Source organism: Prionailurus bengalensis, chromosome A3 (assembly GCF_016509475.1).
Source record: "Prionailurus bengalensis isolate Pbe53 chromosome A3, Fcat_Pben_1.1_paternal_pri, whole genome shotgun sequence".
NCBI classification, from domain to species: Eukaryota; Metazoa; Chordata; class Mammalia; order Carnivora; family Felidae; genus Prionailurus; species Prionailurus bengalensis.
Window position 1 is genome coordinate 79,210,188 of NC_057354.1, and position 23,077 is coordinate 79,233,264.

The 23,077-nt window shown below is 37.3% G+C and overlaps 1 protein-coding gene across 6 annotated transcripts in view; it reads left to right on the plus strand.

Annotated features, from left to right (window-relative positions):
* Window positions 1-623: 623 nt before the first annotated feature.
* SANBR (SANT and BTB domain regulator of CSR) overlaps window positions 624-23,077 on the plus strand; it is a 71,481-nt gene continuing 49,027 nt past the window's right edge. For 4 of the 6 annotated variants that reach the window (XR_006300980.1, XR_006300981.1, XM_043603454.1 and 1 more), the window contains exons 1-6: window positions 624-760; window positions 4,244-4,402; window positions 13,853-14,039; window positions 14,850-14,943; window positions 16,962-17,200; window positions 20,778-20,836. Coding sequence is in view for 4 of the 6 variants with exons in the window: in XM_043603454.1 (XP_043459389.1) it covers window positions 4,253-4,402; window positions 13,853-14,039; window positions 14,850-14,943; window positions 16,962-17,200; window positions 20,778-20,836 (729 nt within the window). In the remaining 2 variants the exon portion in view is untranslated. Of the gene's footprint in view, window positions 761-4,243; window positions 4,403-13,852; window positions 14,040-14,695; window positions 14,773-14,849; window positions 14,944-16,961; window positions 17,201-20,777; window positions 20,837-23,077 lie in introns of those variants that run through there. The other 2 variants (XM_043603457.1, XM_043603456.1) reach the window with 2 other exon arrangements.

Here is a 23,077-nt window from a genome sequence, read left to right on the forward strand (position 1 = left end):
GAAATTTAAAAAATAAAATTAAAAAAAGTAATTGACACATAGTAGTATTTACCCTACAAGACTGAGACTTATATACCTTACTTGTTTCCCAGTAATAGTAGTTACCACAGTAACACATGTGGAACCTATCAATGTGAATGAATTTCTAACCCAGAGCTATTTACGTTTTTCAAGAGATGCCTCCTGATAATAATGACAACGCTTCACCCAAGATACTTCTTGTGTCCTTCTAAATGATACAACTTTACCATTCTACCTAACCTAAGCACCTATACCAAAGTGACCTATACCGCCAACTATTTCATCCATGGTTGATCCGAGTTCTTTTATCTCCCTTGTTCCTATTTCCTCTAGAGTCAAGAGTTGGTCACTTAAGATCCGGTCGGGAGGATCTGGTTGCTAAGAAACAAGACGCTGGGGGGTGAAGACGCTGCACTGCGACAAGCCCAGGAGTGAAAGCGAGAGGGGGAAGGGAAAGGCAAAGGCACTGGGCTGCGGCCGCTAGCTGCAGCCGCTTCTCTGGCCACCCGTCCCAGCCCTGCAGGAGCTAGTTGTTCATTGGTTCCGCCGCTGTAGCGCTGGCCTGTGATTGGTTGGACGGCGTGGGGGCCGGCGGTACTGCGAGCAGGAGGGGCGATGCGTGTGAGTACCGGGGCCATGCTTGCGGGCCGGGTAGCTGGAGCTTAATGGCGCGAGGACAGTCTGTGCCGGCCGCTGCAGGTGACAAAGGCGTAGTGAGGGCCACCACGGCCCCGAGCAGGTGAGCGAGACGTCGAGGGACCTGGGGTGCCGGCGGGGGTGGGGGGGGGGGCGGGAAGTGCGGCAAGGGGCGGTACCGTTGGCAGTCAGCGGCTTCATCCCGCGGCCTCCTCCTCCGCCCGTCCGGGCCGGGGTCCCGTTCGCCCAAGCGCCCCCGAACGTCCGTCCCCACGCCCAGCCTGCAGCCCGCCGGCCTTCCCAGCCCCAGGTCCCTGCTGCCTGTCCCTGCCGCACCACCAGCAGAGGGAACCCTGGTGTCCGTCCGCCGGGCCGCGCCCTGTATCTGCCAGCATCTTCCCTCAGCCTTGCCCCCCTGCCCGGCGCCTTTGTCAGTCCCCAACCCGCTCCACGCCCGGGGAGTTTCTACCCCTACGGGAAAGGCGGGGACACCAAAGGCTGGGGAACTCTGAGGACGCTCCTCGCAGTGAGGTCTGCGCCCAAGGTTTGCACGGCTTTGATCTATTTATCCTGGGTTGCAGATGTGATTTTTTCGTTCACGGTGAAAGCCAACTGCCTCGGTTCTCATTTGTGGTCAGGAAGCGTGGACACAAGGCTTCTCCCCTGGAGCAGGAAGACTCTGTTCTCTCCCGATCTCAGTTACGCCAAAGGCCTTTGACCTACCTACCCTACCGGCCCCTTCGTTTAGCGTCTTTCCTCTACCTAAGGAAAAAGGCTTTGTCTACAAAAGCCTTTTTCTATTCGGGGGAAAAAAAAAAAATCAGATGCCAGTGGTGGACTTCCATTTGGTCTTAATTAATTAGATTAGTTTTATTAAAACATTTAAATAAACCAAGATTGTGGAATGGGGTGGGGGGAGTAGGACACGAAGAGTTCTTAAAAAGTGTAGTGCATTAAATAGAATGTTTATTTCTGGTAAATAACACGTTTGACCTTAAGCATTAATTAACATTAAAAAAATAATTTATTGGGGCGCCTGGGTGGCTCAGTGGGTTAGGCGGCCGACTTTGGCTCAGGTCATGATCTTGCGGTCCGTGAGTTCTAGCCCCGCGTGGGGCTCTGTGCTGACAGCTCAGAGCCTGGAGCCTGCTTCATATTCTGTGTCTCCCTCTCTCTGACCCTCCCCTGTTCATGCTCTGTCTCTCGCTGTCTCAAAAATAAATAAACGTTAAAAAAAAAAAATAATAATAATTTATCATGAATGGGACTAGATTTAGTAGTAGTGTAATTTGAACTTCAAGTTTTTTCTTATTGCCAGTTTTTGATAAGTCTGTACTTTTCTTTCCAGAATGTAGTGCACTATGACAGCTGTTCCAAGAGAATTTATGAGAATATCGTGTATATTATAAATGAATATTACATGTGAAATATATACAAAAAATTTTAAGTGTTTGATATGGACAGTATTTTTAATTAGCTAACAAGTGCCAGCACTTTGCAGGCCACAATAAATATTTTAGAACTTTTAAATGAATATTTTTGAAAGTGAAGAAAAAAAAAAGCACCCAAATCCTTGCCCTGAATTGTGGATTAGACTGTTTTCTACTGAGGTCCAAACAAATTATAATGAAATACTCTATATTCTAACATACATTTCAAATTGTGTGGTATGAAAAGTGACGATGTGCTAGGCATACAAGTGGAGAACAATAAAGCTTTGTAAAATCTATGTTCACCTGGGCTCAAAGAAGTGTTTTACAATTATTAAACTGCAGTTAGCCCTTGAAAATGCAGGGGTTGGAGTGTTGACCACCTTCAGTCGAAAATACTCATGTTAACTTTCAACTCCCTCACAACTTAAGCACTAATAGCGTACTGTTGACCACAAACCTTACTGATAACATAGTCTATTAACACGTATTTTGTATATAATATACTGTATTCTCACAATAAAGAAAACTAAAGAGAAGAAAATGTTATTAAGAAAATCGTAAGGTCAGCTGGGACGTTTGGGTGGCTCAGTTGGTTAAGTGTCTGACTTCAGCTCAGGTCATGATCTTGCAGTTTGTGAGTTCAGGCCCTGCGTCAGGCTCTGTGCTGACAGCTTGGAGCCTGGAGCCTGCTCTTGATTCTGTGTCTCCCTCTCTCTCTCTCTGCTCACGCTCTGTCTCTCTCTGTTGCAAAAATAAATAAACATTAAAAAAAGAAAATCATAAGGAAGAGCAAATACATTTATAGTCCAGTATTGTACTGAAGGAAGTCTGAGTGTAAGTGGATCAGTACACTCAAATAAAGTACACTCAGTTGTACTCAATAAATAACAATTATTATGTGTGTTCTTCCTCTGCTCCTCCATGGCTCCCCTGTGCTTTGGTTCTCAGCAAATGATATTAAAATTACCTGTTTGTCTGCTAATATCCCTCACCAGACCATAAATTCCTTGAGGATAGGGACCATGCCATATTTATTTTTGTATCCACAATGCTTGGCACATAGTTGAATCTCACTAAATGTTTATTGAACTACATTTATTTGGGAAGCTTTCTAGAGCCCTTTTTCTTGGTGATTCTATTGCTTGAAGATCTTGGACTCCCTTGGTCACTGGACATGTCATTCAAGGGCTCCTGGACTGAATTAGAGGATGCGATGGGAGGACAGATGGGTGGGGAGCCAGGTGAAGAAGCAAGGGAAGCCTCCACGGGGCAGGAGTGACTGCGTACGTGCGTGTAGGTGCTTTTTATATTTGAGTGGCAGGGTGTGTTTGGATGTGTGTAAGGATTAAGCCTTATCAGGCCAATTGTCCTGTTTTTCCTGAAGACAAGGAAGAACACTCCAAAAACTCAAATTTCTAGAAATAATACTAAATACAATTGTTGCTATAATCTTCCCACAATTTATAACTAATAATCACATAGCATAATAACAATGATTATGCTTATCCTATCGTGTCAGATTAACTTGTTTTTAAATTTCATTTGATTACATTAGTAAAATTTAAATATACTCAGTCTTCATTGTTTGTAGGATGGACATTTACTCACAAAAGAATAAAGGAAATATTGCTTAGGACTAGAATGAAATTATAATTCTTTTAATGAGCTTTATTTTTTTGTTTGTGTGTGTTTGTGTTTTATTTGGTTTTTTTTTTACAGTTAAACTCCACCATCTGTGAATTGCCAATCAATGTACAAATAAGGCACACTTATGGATTTTTTTTAAGGAAGATATATTGTATTCAACTTTCCCCCCCAGTGTTTTATTATGAAAAATTTTAAACATATAGCAAAGTCAAAAGAATGTTATAGTGAACACCTGTATACATACCCACCACTTCTACTACCATTAATATTTTATTATACTTTTTTATCACATAATTTATCCATCTGTCCATCCACCAATCCATAATATTGAAATGCTATAATATTTGAAGAGATTTAAGACATATATTCCATGTGTATTTTAGGTCACTTTTATTCTTCCTTTATAGGTAGCATATAATTCTTAGGAATAAATTGTAACTGATTTATAATGTCCTAAAAACACTTGGATTTCATATGTAAATAAATCTATTTGTCTTTATTTCTAGTTCCAAAAGATGAGTCGTGGATATTCAGAGAACAACAATTTCTTGAACAATAACAACCAAATGGTGTTGGACATGATCCTTTATCCATTAATTGGAATCCATCAGACCATCAACTGGGAAACTGTGGCAAGGCTTGTGCCTGGGTTAACACCCAAAGAGGTAAATAACCATCCTCTAGATAGCTCCTGGAAAAATCAGAAAAAGTGACCAATTTAAAGAAACAGCTAGTGGGGCACAGTCAGTTAAGCATCTGACTCTTGATTTTGCCTCAGGTCATGATCTCACAGTTGGTGAGTTTGAGCCTGGTTTGTGAGTTTGAGCCTGGTTCATGAGTTTAAGCCCCATGTGGGGCTCCACAGCACTGACAGTGCAGAGCTTGCTTCATATCCTCTGTCCCCCTCTTTCTGCCCCTCCCCTGCTCACACATCAGCTTGCTCACTCACTCTCTCTCACTCTCTCTCAAAAATAAATAAACTCGGGGTGCCTGAGTGGCTCAGTCGGTTAAGTGTCTGACTTCAGCTTGGGTAATGATCTCACAGTTTGTTAGTTCGAGCTCCGTGTCAGGCTCTGTGCAGACAGCTCGGAGCCTGGAGCCTGCTTCTGATTCTGTGTTTTCCTCTCTCTGCTCCTCCCCCACTCATGCACGAGCTCTGTCTCTCAAAATAAATAGACATTAAAGCCTTTAAATAAATAAATACATACATAAATAAATACATAAACTTAAAAAAAGAAGAAACGCTACTCCTGAAATCATTGTTGTACTATATGCTAACTTGGATGTAAATTAAAAAAACAAACAAAAATTTAAAAAAAAGAAAGAAATGGCTACTAAGAGAAAAACATTTGAATTTTACATATACATATGTGTGAATACTGAATGTGCATATGATATGATTTGACTAGATACAAACTGCATAAATTATTATTTATGTACATTACCCAAACACCTGGTACATTAACCCACCTGGTATGTTTAAATTCAACCAATTGTTTATGTAACAACTGAAAGTTCACAAAGTACCTAAATTTAAGTAACAAAACTGTTACTGGAAAATTATGGGTAGATAAAATTTTTGTAAATCAAGTCATATGTTATTAAATCCCTAATGCTATGCTTCTCAAATTTGAGTGATGGACAGGTCTTTTTAAAGGAAAACGTTGAGAACTCCCAATGTTGACTTAAATTATTTTTTTAATGTTTATTTTCTTTATTCTGAGAGAGCATGAGCAGGGGAGGGGCAGAGAGAAAAGGAGAGAGAGAATCCCAAGCAGGCTCCACACCATCAGCACAGAGCCTGACATGGAGCTTAATCTCACAAACAGTAACATCAGGATGTGAATCAAAATCAAGAGTCGGATGCTTAACAGACTGAGCCACCCAGGTGCCCCTTAAATTATTTTTATTATAATGTAAATAAAATGTCCACTAATAATACTAGTTGTAAACACACCTATACACCCATAAACCAAATTTGCATATTATAGACACAAGTGAGAACTAAAAACAACACAATTCAAACTAAAATGGTTAGCTAGGGGTGCCTTGGTGGCCCAGCTGGTTGAGCATCCAGCTTGATTTTGGCTCAGGTCGTGATTCCAGGGTTGTGGATCCAACCCCTCATCAGGCTCCACCCTGAGCATGGAGCGTGCTTGGTATTTTCTCTCTCTCCCTCTGCCCCTCTCCCCTGCTCATGCTCTTTGTCTCTAAAAATAAAAAAAATAGGGTCCCCTGGGTGGCTCAGTTGGTAGACTCCCGACTTCAGCTCAGGTCATGATCTCACAGTATGTGGGTTCAAGCCCTGTATCCAGGGCTGAGCCTTCTTGGGATTCTCTCTCTCTGCCCCTTCTCCTCTCACGCTTGTGTTCTCTCTCTCTGTCTCTCTCTCTCTCTCTCTCTCTCTCAAGATAAGTAAAGAAACCTTTAAAAAAATTAAAAAAATTAAAATAATAATGGTTACCTAATGTGGTAAAGTAATAGTGTTTTGCTGAAATTGAATTGCTGATTACAAGGCAAATATTGTGTGATCTGTCATGGCACAAAATATTTTGCATTTAGCTTATATTGCCTTGTACCTTTCAAAGACTTCATCCTTCCTCCTCTTTTCTCTCTTTAACCTCCTATGAAGACTTACATTGCACCATGACATTACTAGCCTTCCCCTGACACCACTGCCTCCCTCCTCTATCAAGTCCCTTCCCTATCTTATCCTTTTAAAAATTAACCTTAGATGGGGTGCCTGGGTGGCTCAGTTGGTTAAGCATCTGACTTGATGATTCTCATGGTTCGTGAGTTCAAGCCCCACATTGGGCACTGATACTGCAGAGCCTGCCAGGGATTCTCTCTCTCTCCCTCTCCTGCTGCCCCTCCCCCACTCACACTCTCTCTGTCTCTCTCAAAATAAATAAATAAACTTAAAAAAAATTTACCTTAGACAATTGAAGTATTTCTTAGTACAACTTAATTATAAACAGAAAAGCAAATAGGCACTGAAATACTCTGTTATCCTGATGATTTAGATGATTTTATTTAATGCTTAGAATCAAAACTTAAAATCTAAACATTCTTATAGAGAACTCTTTGATTTCTAGTAATTTATCCATGAACCCTAGTTTGAGAAACATTGACCTCAGAATTTCTGCTGTTAATAGGAATCCTAAAGTAGGTGAATCATCTCAGAGTTCTCTAAAAGTAAAAATGACATTAGTGATTTTCCCCAATAAATTTTAAGCGTATTCACCATTGCCCTGCTCTGTCATATACACTCAATAAATACTTGTGGAATCAGTGAATGAACCAAGTTCCACCATCTTCTTTTGCAGCCGAGAAAACCAGTACCCACAAGAAATTACTTGCCCTCAGTTATGTTATAGGTCTTTGTGAAATGATAAGGAAGTTTATTTATTTTTTATGTTTATTTATTCTAAGAGAGATTGAGAGAGAGAATCAGTGGAGGAAGGGCAGAGGGAGAGGGGGACAGAGAATCTGAAGTGGGCTCTGTGCTGACAACAGAGAGCCCAATGCGGGGCTTGAACTCATGCACTGTGAGATCATGACCTGACCTGAAGTCAGACACTCAATCAACTGAGCCACCAGGTGCCCAGGAATTTATTTTTTAGTGTATAGTGTCATTCCCTAATTTATACTTTTCAAACCTTCTGGTTAAGTTTTGAGACATGTTAACTTTTAAAATGGGACAAACCTGTGAAGTCAACTACTGTTCTAACTTTTTATTGTGAATATCTTCAAACATATAGAAAAGTTGAAAGAATAGTACTACACCCCTCTATTCTAATATATATGTCCTAATTGCTTGATCCCTTTATGTAATTTTTTTCTGTGATATTTAATAGTAAGCTTCAGGCACTGTGACACTTTACCCCATAGACTACATTTCCTTAAAAATACATTTCCTTAAAAATAGACATGGGACACCTGGGTGGCTCAGTCTGTTCAGCATCCGACTTTTGATTTCCGCTCGGATCATGTCTCATGGTTCATTGCATGCAGCCCCACATCGGGCTCTGCACTAGCAGCATGGAGCTTATTTGGAATCTCTGTCCCTCTCTCTCTGCCCCTCCTACGCTTATGCTCTCTGCCTCTGAAAGAAACATTTAAAAAATATGACATTATTTTATAACCGTGGTACCATAGTCAAACCCAAGAAAATTAACAATAACTCTGTGATATCATATAATATTCCTGTGTATTCAAATTCACTGAATTGTTGAATTATTTTAACTAAAATACAACTAAACGTGAATCAGATTATTTTTAAGTAGTGTTAATTTTTTTAATGTTCACTTATTTTTGAGAGAGAGAAAGAGAGAGGGCAAGGAAGGGGTAGAGAGATAGGGAAACAGAATCTGAAGCAGGCTCCCCGCTGCCAGCACAGAGCCCTATGCAGGGTTTAAACCCACAAACCATGAGATAATGACCTGAGTTGAAATCCAGAGTCAGACACTCAGCTGAATGAGCCACCCAGGCACACCTAAGTAGTGTTAATGTGTTTTTAAATTTTTGTTTAATGTTTATTTATTTTTGAGAGATAGAGCATGCGAGCAGGGGAGGGGCAGAGAGAGAGGGAGACACAGAATCAGAAGCAGGCTCTAGGCTCTGAGCTCTCAGCACAGAGCCCGACATGAGGCTCGAACTCAACGAGCTGTGAGATCATAACCTGAGCCACCCAGGTGCCCCAGTAGTGTTAATTTTTTAGTAACTTTTTTATTACTAAACAAAACATGTCCTTAAAGAACACACACAAGCACAAAGGAAATAAGTGAAAAATCAGAATGATAAATCTGGCCCTATCTAAAGTAAGTTGTTAACACCTTGATTATATCCTTCCAGATACTTTTCTATATACAGAAAAATTCTTCAGGTGGGTGTACAACAAATGTATTGTTTGGCTGCTTGCTTTTTCATTCAGCATATCGTAATCATCTTTATATATCAGTTAATAGACTTCTGCAGCATTTGAGCTATGAGCTATAATAATTTATTAAACCAGTCCCTTTTGTCCCTTTAGTCCCTAGGCTATCTAACATAGTTAGAAATATGTTATTCTTTTCTTAAGGCTTTTGTTACATATTGCCCTCTAGAAGGGCAATCCGTGTTATATTCCAATCAACATAGCTGAATACTTGATCCCTGCACTTTCTATGTCACATATTATTTATGCGTATATGTCTTTTCAAAATTCCCATTTTTAAAAAAAATTTTTTGGATGTTTATTTTTGAGACAGAGCGAGAGACAGAGTGCAAGCGGTGGAGGGGCAGAAAGAGGGAGACACAGAATCTGAAGCAGGCTCCAGGCTCAGAGCTGTCAGCACAGAGCCCAACGCCGGGCTCAAACTCACGAAACGTGAGATCATGACCTAAGCCGAAGTTGGATGCTTAAACAACTGAGCCACTCAGGCGCCCCTCAAAATTCTCATTTAAAAAAAATGTTTGTTTGTTTGTTTGTTTGTTTATTTTAATGTTTGTTTATTTTTGAGACAGAGACAGAGCATGAACAGGGGAGGGGCAGAGAGAGAGGGAGACACAGAATCTGAAACAGGCTCCAGGCTCTGAGCTGTCAGCACAGAGCCTGATGTGGGGCTCGAACTCATGGACCGTGAGATCATGACCTGAGCTGAAGTTGGACGCTTAACTGACCAAGCCACCCAGGCGCCCCTGTTTATTTATTTTTGAGAGAGAGAGAGCACAAGTGAGGGAAGGGCAAAGAAAGAGATGTAGACACAGAATCTGAAGCAGGCTCTAGGCTCTGAGCTGTCAGCACAGAGCCAGACACAGGGCTTGAACCCACGAACCATGAGATCATGACCTGAGCTGAAGTTGGATGCTTAAGTGACTGAGCCACCCAGGCACCCCCAAAATTCTTATTTATATAATATATATATATATATATTTTTTTTTTTTTTTAAGTTTATTTATTTATTTTGAGAGAGAGCACATTCACATGCAAGTGGGGGAGGGGCACAGAGAGGGAGAATGAGAATCCCAAGCAGTCTCCGTGCTGTCAGTGCAGAGCCCAAGGTGAGGCTCAGACCCACGAACCACGAGATTGTGACCTGAGCAGAAATCAAGATTTGGACACCCAACTGACTGAACCACCCAGGTGCTCCATCAATTATATATGTTTTTAATAAATGTTAACTTGTTTCAGTTTTATTTTACTTTAAATCCTAAAGAGGTTGAACATTTTATATTTAATTCTATGTCCTTTTTCTATTTGTGAATTTGTTTTGTTAGTAGTTTTAAATAATGATTTTCTATGTATTAAATATATTAACCCTTGATCTAGTTATTTTTTTGTTTGTTACCAGCCTATTAGGTTATTATTGGTAGTCTCATATACAAATGTTTACAAGTTTAAAATGTTTAATGTAAAATCTGTGAATCTTTACTTTAATATCTGCCTTTTTTGTCCTGTTTAGAAAATCCTTCTTGCGGGCATCTGGGTGGATTAGTCAGTTAAGCATCCTACTCTTGGTTTCAGCTCAAGCCATGATCTCATGGTTCATGGGATTGTTGCCCCCTGTTGGGCTCTGGCACTGACAGCATGGGGCCTGCTTGGGATTCTTTCTCTCTCTCTCTCTTTCTTTCTTTCTCTCCCCAGCTCACAGACATACACTTTCTCTGTCTCTTAAAATAAATAAAAGAGGAAAACAAAAAGAAAATCCTCACCTGAAGCCGTATAATAAATACGTAGTCACCTATATTTTCCTGACTACTTTTATTTTCTACTTTTAAATCTTGACTCCACATGGAGTTTATTTTAGTTTTAACTTTTTTTTCTAATGAATAGTTAATTGTCTCCACATTTATTGAATATTTCATTCTTTATTACTGATTTGAAATTCCACCTTCAAATCTCTGGACTTACTATTCTAATCTGTTGATCTCTATCTAATCCTACTGACAGTTCTATGTTCATTTATTTTCAATATTTTTTTAATATCTGGTAGACAAAAAAATATTTTTTACCTTTCCTTAATATTCTGTTATTTAATTTCCTGGATTATCGTGTTTTTTTTTTCCATTTTGACAATGATCGTGTTGGTATTTTGAAAGTGGAGAAAGGATAAATTAAGAGTTTTTATGTATCAGGGGCCTGGGTGGCTCAGTCGTTAAGCATCTGACTTCAGCTCAGGTCATGATCTAGCAGTTCGTGAGTTTGAGTCCCCTATCAGGTGAGCTCATGCCCCACTTGGGTGAGCATGAGCCCCCCTTTGCTACTGGTGAGCTTGAGTCCCACTTCGGGTGAACACAAGCCCCACCTTGGGTAGAACATGAGCTGGTGAGCCCTGCTTCTCTCTCTCTCTCTCTCTCTCTCTCTCTCTCACACTCTCTCTCTCTCTGCCCCTCACTCACTTGTACACTCTCTCTCAAAAAAAAAAAAAAAAGAAAAAAGGAGTTTTTATGTTTTTAAAGATGAAATAATGTGTCTAATTTTTCCAAAGTGCACCATTTTACATTCCCACCAGTAATGTCAGTTCCAATTTCTTCATATCCTTGTCAACACTTTTATTATCTGTCTTTTTGAATACAGCCCCTTAGGGGTATGAAGTAATAATTCATTACGATTTTTTTCTTTTTTCTTTTATTATGATTTTGATTTTCATTTTCCTGATGGCTAATGATGATCAGTATCCTGTCATGTGCTTGTGGGCCATTTATAGCTCTTCTCTAGAGGAATGTCTATTTAGATCCTTTGCCCATTTTTTAAATTAGGTTATCTTTTTATTATTGAGTAGTAAGAGTTCTTAATATATTCTAGATGCAAGTCCGTTGTCAAATAATATGATTTGCAAATATTTTCTGCTATTGTGTATGTTGCCTTTTCATTTTCTTGATGGTGTCCTTTGAAACACAAAGTTTAAATTTTGAGGAGGTCTGGTTTTTCTGCTTTTTCTTTGTTGCTTGTGCTTTTAGTGTCATAGCTAAGAAACCATCACTTAGTCCAAGGTTATTTTCTCATAAGAGTTTTATAGTGTTAGCGCTTATATTTAGTCTTTGCACTTATATTTAGTCTTTAATCTATTTTGAGCTAATTTTTGTGTGTGGTATAGGTAAGGGGTACAGTCTCATTCTTTTGTATATAGATATCATGTAATTTTTGCTTAAACACGAAGAATATTTAACAATATAATTTAAATTATTTATGGTTTACTTCTTTGTTTAAGCAATCATGTGTTTATTTCAGATATTCAGAATTCATAATATTCTTATTAAGTATTAGAAATTGCTGTAAACTTTATTAAATAAGATAAATCTACATTATAGCTATGAACTTTACCTAAAGGATATCCAAAAAACCTGTGTGGTTTTTTTTTTTTTTTTAAGATTTTATTTTCAAGTAATCTCTACACCCAACGTGGGGCTTGAACTCACAACCCTGAGATCAAGAGTTGCATCCTCCTCTGACTGAGCCAGCCAGGTACCCCAGGAACTTGTGTTTTATTTAAAAGCCTATGGGGCACCTGGGTGGCTCAGTCGGTTAAGTGTCCGACTTTGGCTCAGGTCATGATCTCACGGCTCGTGAGTTCGAGCCCCGCGTCAGGCTCTGTGCTGACAGCTCAGAGCCTGGAGCCTGTTTCAGATTCTGTGTCTCCCTCTCTCTCTCTGACCCTCCCCCGTTCATGCTCTGTCTCTCTCTGTCTCAAAAGTAAATAAATGTTAAAAAAAAAATTTTTTAAAAATTTACAAAAAATAAAAGCCTACCTATCACCTTCTCCGTGTTACAAAAACTAAATTCATTTTGTAGGAGAAATGAATTCAGTAAAACCATTTATCTTTTTTATCCTATACATGTATATGAATCTGTACATTTTTCTAATGATGTTATAACATTTGTTTTCCTTTATTTGTCCAGACATTCATCACAACCTTTTTCAGTCTTCATATAAAAAAATATTTGGTTTTTCATATATCATATTAATTATTTTTATTTAAGACTTTGTTTAAAGACATAGCATATTGACTGCATATGTCCGTCTATGCATACATATTTTTTAAGTGTGTTTTTTAAAAAAATTTTTTACTTTTCAAAAGACTAAGCCTTGAACAGGCGTTTCATGTAATAGTAACCGTATAAACAATCTTTACTGAAAATAGTGCTTAATATCTAGTGGGTATTTGATAATATTTGTGTAATAAATGAGTGATGCCATGCCCAATGCTTTATTCATTTAATATATAGACATATACATTGTATATATATTTTTCTCCTTTTGCACCTCCCAGATTACTTGGTCTGGTATGGAATTTGTCATCCGTGTTGATGTTGGTGCAGATTTAAAAATGGATGCTATGGCAGTGTTGTTTGACCAAGATCCGCATTAAGGAAGGCATTTTATGCTGTGACCTAAGACACACATAGAAATGACATTTCCACGAAGGAGTACTTAGCCTAGTATGCTTAATGCACTTCCGATATTTTCTAATCTATTAAATTTTACTTCTTTTTTTTTTTTTTTTCCTCTTCAATTGCTGATCTGGACCTTCTAAGTTGATTTCTTGAGTAACTGATGGGTTAAGGGGAAAATACTGTGCTAGAACAAACTATGCCCAAATATGTGGCCATGACGTATTACTACTGTATTTTGTGCAAGGTGAACCTCAGTGTTGGTAAGAACAAAGTCTTCATTATTTTAATAAAGAAAATCTAGTGTCACGAATTAGATTCTTTTTGGTTTGCTTTCCATTGAAGTTTAAAATTTGGTCTCATTCCTGGCGGGAACTCACTTAATGTAAAAATAATGACCAAGTTTTTAACTAAATTATTAAAATTGTCAACTGATAATAAAAACAGACCACAGAGAAATATGGTTTATAAAGACATTCTTCATTTTCCTATAACAGCATAAACATATTATGCCATTGGGTTAAAGTGTATTAAAAAAAAGTTCTACCCTGAATTCTTAAAAAAAAAAAAGTCAGAAGCTTTTGTGTATTGAAATGTGTGCTAATTTTCTAGGTATTACCCAGCAGATTAGTATTCACTCGTAAAAAATGATTATAGAAAAGTATTGTCAAATAGAAGGCAAGAAAATAATCTTATTTTTAGTTACAAAAGACCCACATTTCCTTCCTTAATGTCATTACAGTGTGCAAAAAGGTTTGATGAACTGAGGAGCAGTGGCAGCTCACCTGTTGACAACCAATATAATCCCCTAATGGCTGCTGGAGAGAGTCCTGTGGAAACCTTAGCCACATATATCAAATCGTCACTTCTTGACATGCAGGGAGAATTTCAGGAAACTCCAGTTGGTCAAGATGCACTTTCCAAAACAGGTAAGGTTTGAAAACAAAATATAGTGTTTGTCCTTATGATAATTTTGCAACATACACATTTCAATCAACTTTATTTACTTAGAGGCTAATACAAACATTACTGGAAAACCTATTAGTATTTGTATCTTCCTGAATTTTAGAAAATTATCTTTGCTATATTTGAAAAATGTTTTAGTATTACCATACAGGTCAAACTCTATTACCAAAAAAAAGCTATTTGCTATATCAAAATTTACTACTCCAGTCTGTTGGCCTAGTTATGTCATAATTTCAGAGATTTGTTGACCTATACCTTCTACTTAATTTTTTTTACTGAGGAAATGTTGCTTGTTCCTCATGTTATCTTTTTTTACAGCTGTCTTTTATTGTAGTCAACAGTAGCTTCGAATACCACAGTGGCAGTGTAGAAAAGATCTTTTCTGCAATTATGTTGGAAATATTTACTGATTTTAGAAATCCTGAGTATAGTAAATAATTTGAACCTCAGCAACAGCAAAGTACCGATATAAAAACTTGCTTCAGGAAGAGAGAACTATATTGTTGGCTTTTGAACATTTGATCCCTGCCCTTTCACACCATATCATTTTTTAAATCTTCAGTGTAACATTAGCAATGTGTGATCCTATTTTTGTACTGTTTTTTCCATATGCCTTTAGAAATATTAAGGGAAATGCCACCTAACAAAGTGCCATCTTTAGCCTTGGAAACCATGCATTTACAGTATAACCATTCAGTAAGTAAAAACCCTTTCTCAGCTAGAAACGCTAACCTCCCCCTTTGTTTTTGTATGTGTTTGTTTCTGTATTTAAGGAAGACATAGTATAGCTTCCACAAGGAATTGTTCTTCAGAAAGTGAAAATTGTACTACTCGTAATGGTGGAGAAAAGACTGAAGAATCTGAAGGGTAGGAGGCTGGTTCTTTGCTAGATAAGATTTAATATGAATATCAACTTTAAATTATAAAATATAGGATTGGTGATTGTATACATCAGTTACCATAATTTAGGAATTTCACATTACACAATTGTTGAAACTGTTGGAATCAGAACAGTTCATGTGTTGAACTGTAACAGTTGCTTGATAGCTGAACATGGCTTATTCCTGTTATAATTAAATTGGACTACAGTTTTCCACATAAAAAATTCATTTTCATATTGTAAATATTAAGAATAGCCTCTACTAATATAAAACTTTGAAAAGCAAATTTTAAAACCCAAAGAAAAATCTCTGCCATTAATTCTCCAATTTTGGTAAAGAAACTAGATGTGTATTTTAGAGCCATTGGAATATAATTCTGATTATGGAAACATTAAAAATTAGAATATACCTTTCAGTATATTGCAAGTTTTGATTGTTTTGTATATTTTACATAAAATAAGTTAACATATATTTTAAGTATTCACCTTAATGAGTTTTGGCAATGGATACACCATGTAACCATCACAAAAATGAAGATATAGAACATTTTCATCATATCTGAGAGTTCATTTCTGTATTTTCAATTCTGATAGGTTTTTTTTTCTTTTTTTGTAACAGCTTTATTCATATATAATTCATATACCATAAAATTTACCCTTTTGAAATAGTTCTGGAGATGGATGGTGGTGATGATTGCATGACAGTGTGAATGTACTTAATGCCATTGGACTGTACACTTAAAAAGAGCTAATATGACAGATTATATGTTATGTGTATTTTACTACAATAAACAAAAATTCACCCTTTTGAAGTGTATAGTTCAGGGATTTTTAATTTACTCACATAGATTTTTAACTAATAGTTTTGTTTGTGTATCACAAAATTTATCAGATAATTTTCTGGCTGGGATTGTCTAGTATTTCATACTGTAGATCTAAAATCCATAGAAACATTATGCTTCATTATACAAGCATACCTTACCAGCACCTGTTTATATTTTGACCATAATTTCTTTGGAAGAACAATTTGTGAAGAGTTATTTAAATTCCTTTGACCTTGACAATAGTGTTGGTTAATAATCCTTTATCTGGGAGCCCAGTTTTGTTTCAAATATGATTTTTTTGTATTAGAAAGTTATGAAGTTCCATTGAACACATTAAATTCATATTGTAGGACAGTGTGTCTCTTTTGATTTATTCTCTTTTGTAATGACATGGAAGTAGTTGTGGATCATGCTGATATTTCTTTTTGAGGTGATCTAATTTTCAAGGGAAAGTAAATTCAAGGACTATGTATTTTTTAAGCAGTCTTTCTGATGCATCATCTAAACTTATTCTTAAATTATTTTTAAAATATGTTAATAAACACATTGTAGTCTTAATTCTTTTAACTACATTTACTAATTTATATTTGATGAATGCATAGAAATAAACTTTCTTGCTGTTAAAAATAACTAAGTAGCCATGCTAATTTTTTGATTCTTCAATGAATGATTTTAACTGTTTTTCTTATTTATTAATAGTAATAAAATTTTAATATTTAATATTTATCTCCTCATACCCATAACCATGTAAAAGTACTGTTTTACATTCCTCACAAGAATTAGAATGTGTTATTTAATTTTTGTGTGTGTGAATTGGTATTAGTTTTTAAAACTTTGTTATTAACTTATAACTTGAAAACTAAACTTTAAACCATGTAAATTATGAGTCCTGTAATAAAAATATTTTTGTTTTTCTAAGTTCTTAAGTTATTAGGCTTAATAAGCTTAACAGCTTAAGCTGTTAGGTCAATAACCTAACTAAATTTAGTCAAAATCTAAGATATAGATCAGGTTTGCAAGATACTTTTATGAAAAATTCTGAATGTCAAACCCTTTCAAGTTTATTTATGGTCAAAACTTCCAAAAACATCTTGTTCTTGTACTTCCAATAAATGTCAGTATTCTTGGCTCCTCTTCTAAAACTCTAATAATTTCATTTCTGTGTAACATTTTTTATGAAGGCCAAACATGGTGATCCATGTATGTGATGAAGCAAAAAACTTGAAAGAAGATTTTATTTGCCCACGAGATCTTTTGATAGCAGAAATGAAGTACTTTGCTGAATATTTATCTATGGATGCCCAGCGCTGGGAAGAGGTGGACATTTCAGTTCATTGTGACGTTCACATTTTCAACTGGTTGATAAGATATGTTAAAAGGAACACTAAGGAGAATAAAGATTGTGAGATGCCCACTTTAGGTAAAAGACCATCTATTGCTTATTTTGTAGTAAAATTTATGTGTCACCTGGTAGTTGCTTCACACCGAGCATGCAATGTGGAAAATTACTTGGACATTAGTATTTGTGCCTAGATTTAGTAATCACCTTTTAGGAAACTGATACCTCATCATTTTTAGTAGATTATAGTGAATGTATGGCAAGTGGACAGGTCTCTAGATCAGCAGTTCTCATTGTATGGTACATGGACCTCTGGAGTCCTGGAGATATTTTGTTGGTTTTTTTTTAATTTTGAGAAAGAGAGAGAGAGAGAGAGAATGAGTGGGGGAGGTGCAGCGGAGGGGAGAGAGAGAGATTGAGAGAATCCTAAGCAGGCTTCATGCTCAGCGCAGAGCCCAATGTAGGTCTCAATCTCACAACCGTGAGATCATGACCTGAACCAAAATCAAGAGTCAGACACTCAACCAGCTGAGCCACCCAGGTGCCCCAGAGTCCTGGAGATCTTTTAGAAGGTTCACAAAGTCAAGACAATATATATAATAATACTAATATCTTACGGTCTTCTTCTTTGTTGCCATTTGTTTACATGGTATAGAAGTAATGGAGGGCACACATCTGGGCAGGGGCACCAAACTGTACTAGTGGTCATCATATTCTTGAATAACATGTGCTCATAGTTAAAAAGATAAAAAAGAAAAGAATAAATTCAGTCTCACTTTAAGAATGTCCTTGAGGGGCGCCTGGGTGGCGCAGTCGGTTAAGCGTCCGACTTCAGCCAGGTCACGATCTCGCGGTCCATGAGTTCGAGCCCTGCGTCGGGCTCTGGGCTGATGGCTCAGAGCCTGGAGCCTGTTTCCGATTCTGTGTCTCCCTCTCTCTCTGACCCTCCCCTGTTCATGCTCTGTCTCTCTCTGTCCCAAAAATAAATAAACGTTGAAAAAAAAAATTAAAAAAAAAAAAAAGAATGTCCTTGATGAAACAGTAAAGATGAGTAATTTGATTAACTCTTGACCCTTGAGCATGCATCTTTTCCATGTTCTGTGTGATGGCATGGGAGGTGCACTTCTGCACACTAGAGTGTGATGGTTGTCTAGAGGAAAAGCACTTGTGCAGTTGTTTGAGTTGCAAGCTAAACCAGCTGCTTTTTGAAAAAGAGAAAGGGAGGCAAATTATGGTTATTCAGATTTAGGCAAGATATTTTCTTGAAAATGAATTAAGCTGATCAACTGAAGGGAAACAACTGACAGTATTTGTTGTCAATAATAAAATTCAAGGTTTCAAGTGAGAGAGTATGGAAAACTTGTATCTGCTTCCACATGCTTGACAGTTTCTCCATATTTAAAAGACTTTTCTGATGAGACTGGTGGTGATATTAACAAATGTGAAGAGAGATATATACATATGTATATTAGAGAGTGTGTGTGAGGGAGTGGTAGTGGGGGAGGGAGAGAGAGAGAATGAGAATCTTAAGCAGGCTCCATGTTCAGTGCAGAACCCAACACAGGGCTCAATCTCATGACTCTGACGTTATGACCTGAGCCAAAATCAAGAGTGAGACTCTCAACCGACTGAGCCACACAGGTGTCCCTTATATATATTATACAATGAAATGTTTCAACATTTAGAAGATCTGCATAACTCAGTGAACCAATATTTTCCAAATGACAGTGCGTGATGTTAAAATCATGCATGGGTTAAGCAAAGATCCATTCAAAGTGCAAGATAAATCATTTGACTTTGAGATAACAGAATAGGAAAAGTTCATTGATATGACTTCAGATTCCATAACACCTAACCTTTAAAAGAAACTATCAGTTGTTGAGTTTTGATGGAACATCAGAGAAGACTACCCACAAACTGAATGTAGAAACAGATATAGAATCCAGCTATCTTCTCTTAAGTTGGATATCGAAGAAATTTGTAAAAAATGTCAGTGTTACTCTTCTTGCTAATTTGTATTTTGGAAAATACAGTTATTTTTCATAAAGATATGTTAGTATATAATGAGTTTATTCTTTTAAAAGGAATTAAATATTTAAAATTTTTCCTGTTTTAATTTATACTGATAGTTCTAACCCATCTCAACAAAAAAGGAGTCTTAAGATCAAAAGTTTGGGAACCAGGGATGCCTGGCTGGTTCAGTCATTGGAGCGTGCAACTCTTGGTCTCGGGGTTTTGAGTTCAAGCTCCATGTTGGGTGTGGAGATTACCTAAAAATACAATCTTAAAAAAAGTAAAAGTTTGAGAACTGGTGTTCTAGATGAAAGGAAGAATAATGAGTAATCTTTAGTCGGGAATAGCATTGTATAGGAAATCACACTTGTAGTTTAATAAAGTCTGTGGCTTAGAATTTGCTATTTGTAGCAGTCCCAAAATATTTTTAAATTCTTATTAGTAAATAAATCTATAGGGATAGTATAAACATTTTCTGAAGAAACTTATTATTAATAGATTTTAAGGATCAAATTAATGAAAAAAGATTTTGGTGGTTCTTAAATAAAAATTACAAGCTTGCTAAATAAAAATTTTCAGCCAGTTGGAGTCCAGAGATTCCAGATCACTCAGATATGGTTATGTATATGTGAAATAAAAAATTAAATTATGCAGCGAGAAAAAAAGTTTTATCCAGCATATTTATGCATATAGTCAAGGTAAAAGAAGTGGAGCAAAACTAGTCACTCTGTAATCTTTGACCTTATATCAGTAGCTACAAACATAAACTTTTATAAAAGCAATCTTTATTCTAACCAGGAAAACCACCAGAATGCTTACTTAAATCTCTAATGCAGACAAGTGGTCTTAGCTGGAATGAGCTATATTAACTCTTCCCTGAGGAATTTCTCATGAGGAATTTTTCACCAGTCCCCTTCACCATTTCTTTCTATTTGAGAGCCTTTAACCTAGAATTATTGTTTAAACAAAGATTGGAATGGCTTATTTTAATCATTGCATAGTCCTTTATTTGGAAGGATTATCTCAGTACTATAATGGGAAAAATCACAATTTTTCTTCCTTAAATATACCTCACAGGAGATGACTTAGGTTTACCAAAATAGTAGTGTCATCCAGCATTCCCCTTTCTCTGGTTATGCCTCGCCTCAGTTTGCCTTTAGGAAGTAACTTTAGCGCTTCTGCAGTAGTAAATTTTATGTTACCGTTTAGAGTCTTTTAAATAAATAATTGTTCATGACAAGTATTGTACTGCCTTTGAAATAACTTCACTAATAACAAGTGCTTTCATTAATCATTTAAAAGATTTTCTCACTACGATTATTTTTATGTGATAAATTAGAGTCTCAATTTTAATTATCTTTTTCTCTGATTTAGTTAAGCAGAAGTTTGCATGTGTCGTATCTTTAGCTGGAGTCTTTTTACTTAGATATAAATCTAATTCCCGGGCAGATTTACTATGTGCTTTCTCTATACCCCATATTTTAACATTGCATTTTCTTTCTTTCATGTATCTAAGCCATATGACGTAATGTTATAATAAACTGTTGTTATAATGTAACATCCTCTTTTAAGGTGAGAAGGACCTTGTCCTGAGGAGATTGAGGTACAAATCAAAAGGAGAATTAAATTTTTTTCTTTTTTTTAGAGCCAGGAAATGTCATTTCAATTCTTATTTCTTCAGAGTTTTTGAAAATGGATTCATTGGTAAGTATTAATAAAAGATCCAAGTTCTTTTATTCACCTATGCTTAACACACAACTTGATTTTTCCTTCAAGTGCCTAGAAATTTCTAAGACATCTTACTAAAGTAGTTGTTAATTCAAGAGTGTGATTCTGTAACTGAACTAATAGGAATTTGCTTCGCGGTGAGTTAAGCTAAGAGCCTGCATCAGGTAGAGTTGTCACACAAAGGAAACTATTTGCAGCAAATAAGGAGATCATGGGGAATAACTTCCAGAGCTTTGACTCACCAAGGAGGGGTGAGCATTTTCTTTTATTTAGGGTTTAGGTTGAACATTCATAAAGGGGAGCTCTGTCATACCAAGTAAAGGTATGATGTAGCACGGGCATCCTGTGCTATGTTAATGAAGCTTGTGCTCCACCTAGGATGGAAACTTCAATTTTATAATGAAACAGAGGTAACTGGAAGAGGGCAAGGTTCTATGGGTTTAAACTGGATGAGGTCTTGGGTTTGTTATCTTGGGTGAGGAGTGCAGGGCCTTGCTTACTTTGGAAACAGCGATGAGAGTTTTTACCACTACTTTGGTCAGGCTATTTCCAGGCCTGGTGGAAACTGTTAGTTTTTGTGTTCCCTTTGTTCTCTTAAAATTCTTAACTGTTAAGGTCTTTGTATTTCTTTGTAATTCTGACACTTCCTAAAGGCACTTCTGTAAGAAGTGGTGCTTGGGCAAGTGGGGCACAGATCACAGAAAATATCTGGGGGCCTAAAATGACTTCTCTTGTGTCAGGAAAGCTTTGTCTCATCTTTCTTTTTCTAGGGATTCCTAACTCTTCTTACTTACAATTCCATTAGAATAAACTACTCTTGTTCTGTTGGGAAGGGGTTAAACTAGTATGTATCATTTGTATATTACGTCTATACAGCAAACAATTTATCTTCAAGGAATAGCTTACTGGTGTATTAGATGAAACTAAGCAGAATTAGCTTTACTCCAAGATGGATTTTGCTGTAAAACCAAATTAAATGAAAATTACTTTGAATATATTTGTTCATTATTTAAGTAATTTCTTTAAGCATGTTTGGTTATTTGTGTCTTTCATTTACAAATCAGTGAATTAAAAACAAATACCCAAATACTGATATAATTGTATATGTATAAACCCAATGCTAATGTCTGTTGTTAAGGAGTAGTTGATAAAACAGAAAAGCACAGTACATACAAATACGTATCAGACTGTAACATTAAATATATTTGTTTCTTTTTTCAACGTTTTTATTTATTTTTGGGACAGAGAGAGACAGAGCATGAACGGGGGAGGGGCAGAGAGAGAGGGAGACACAGAATCGGAAACAGGCTCCAGGCTCCGAGCCATCAGCCCAGAGCCCGACGCGGGGCTCGAACTCACGGGCCGCGAGATCGTGACCTGGCTGAAGTCGGACGCTTAACCGACTGCGCCACCCAGGCGCCCCTAAATATATTTGTTTCTTGGGGCGCCTGGGTGGCTCAGTCGGTTAAGCGTCCAATTTCAACTCAGGTCATGATCTCATAGTCCATGAGTTCGAGCCCTATGTCAGGCCCTGTGCCGACAGCTCAGGAGCCTGGAGCCTGCTTCAGATTCTGTGTCTCCCTCTCTCTCTGCCCCGCCCCTACTCATGCTCTGTCTCTCTCACTGTCAAAAATGAATAAATGTTTAAAAAAGGTTTTTTAAATGTATTTGTTTCTTTTTATTTAATCAATTTCTTAATCATTCACATGTTTATATATGTTTGTGTTAGGGCAGAGTACTCCTTTGCTATATTAACAGATGTGAAGTTTGTTTAAAAAAAATTTTTTTTTTTTGGGGTGCCTGGGTGGCGCAGTCGGTTAAGCGTCTGACTTCAGCCAGGTCACCATCTCGCGGTCCGTGAGTTCGAGCCCCGCGTCAGGCTCTGGGCTGATGGCTCGGAGCCTGGAGCCTGTTTCCAATTCTGTGTCTCCCTCTCTCTCTGCCCCTCCCCCGTTCATGCTCTGTCTCTCTCTGTCCCAAAAATAAATAAACGTTGAAAAAAAAATTTAAAAAAAAAATTTTTTTTTATGTTTATTCATTTCTGAGACAGAGACAGAGCATGAGCGGGGGAGGGGCAGAGAGAGAGGGAGACACAGAATCTGAAGCAGGCTCCAGGCTCCGAGCTGTCAGCACAGAGACCAACGTGGGGCTCGAACTCAGACCATGAGATCATGACCTGAGCCAAAGTCGGTCGCTCAACCGACTGAGCCACCCAGG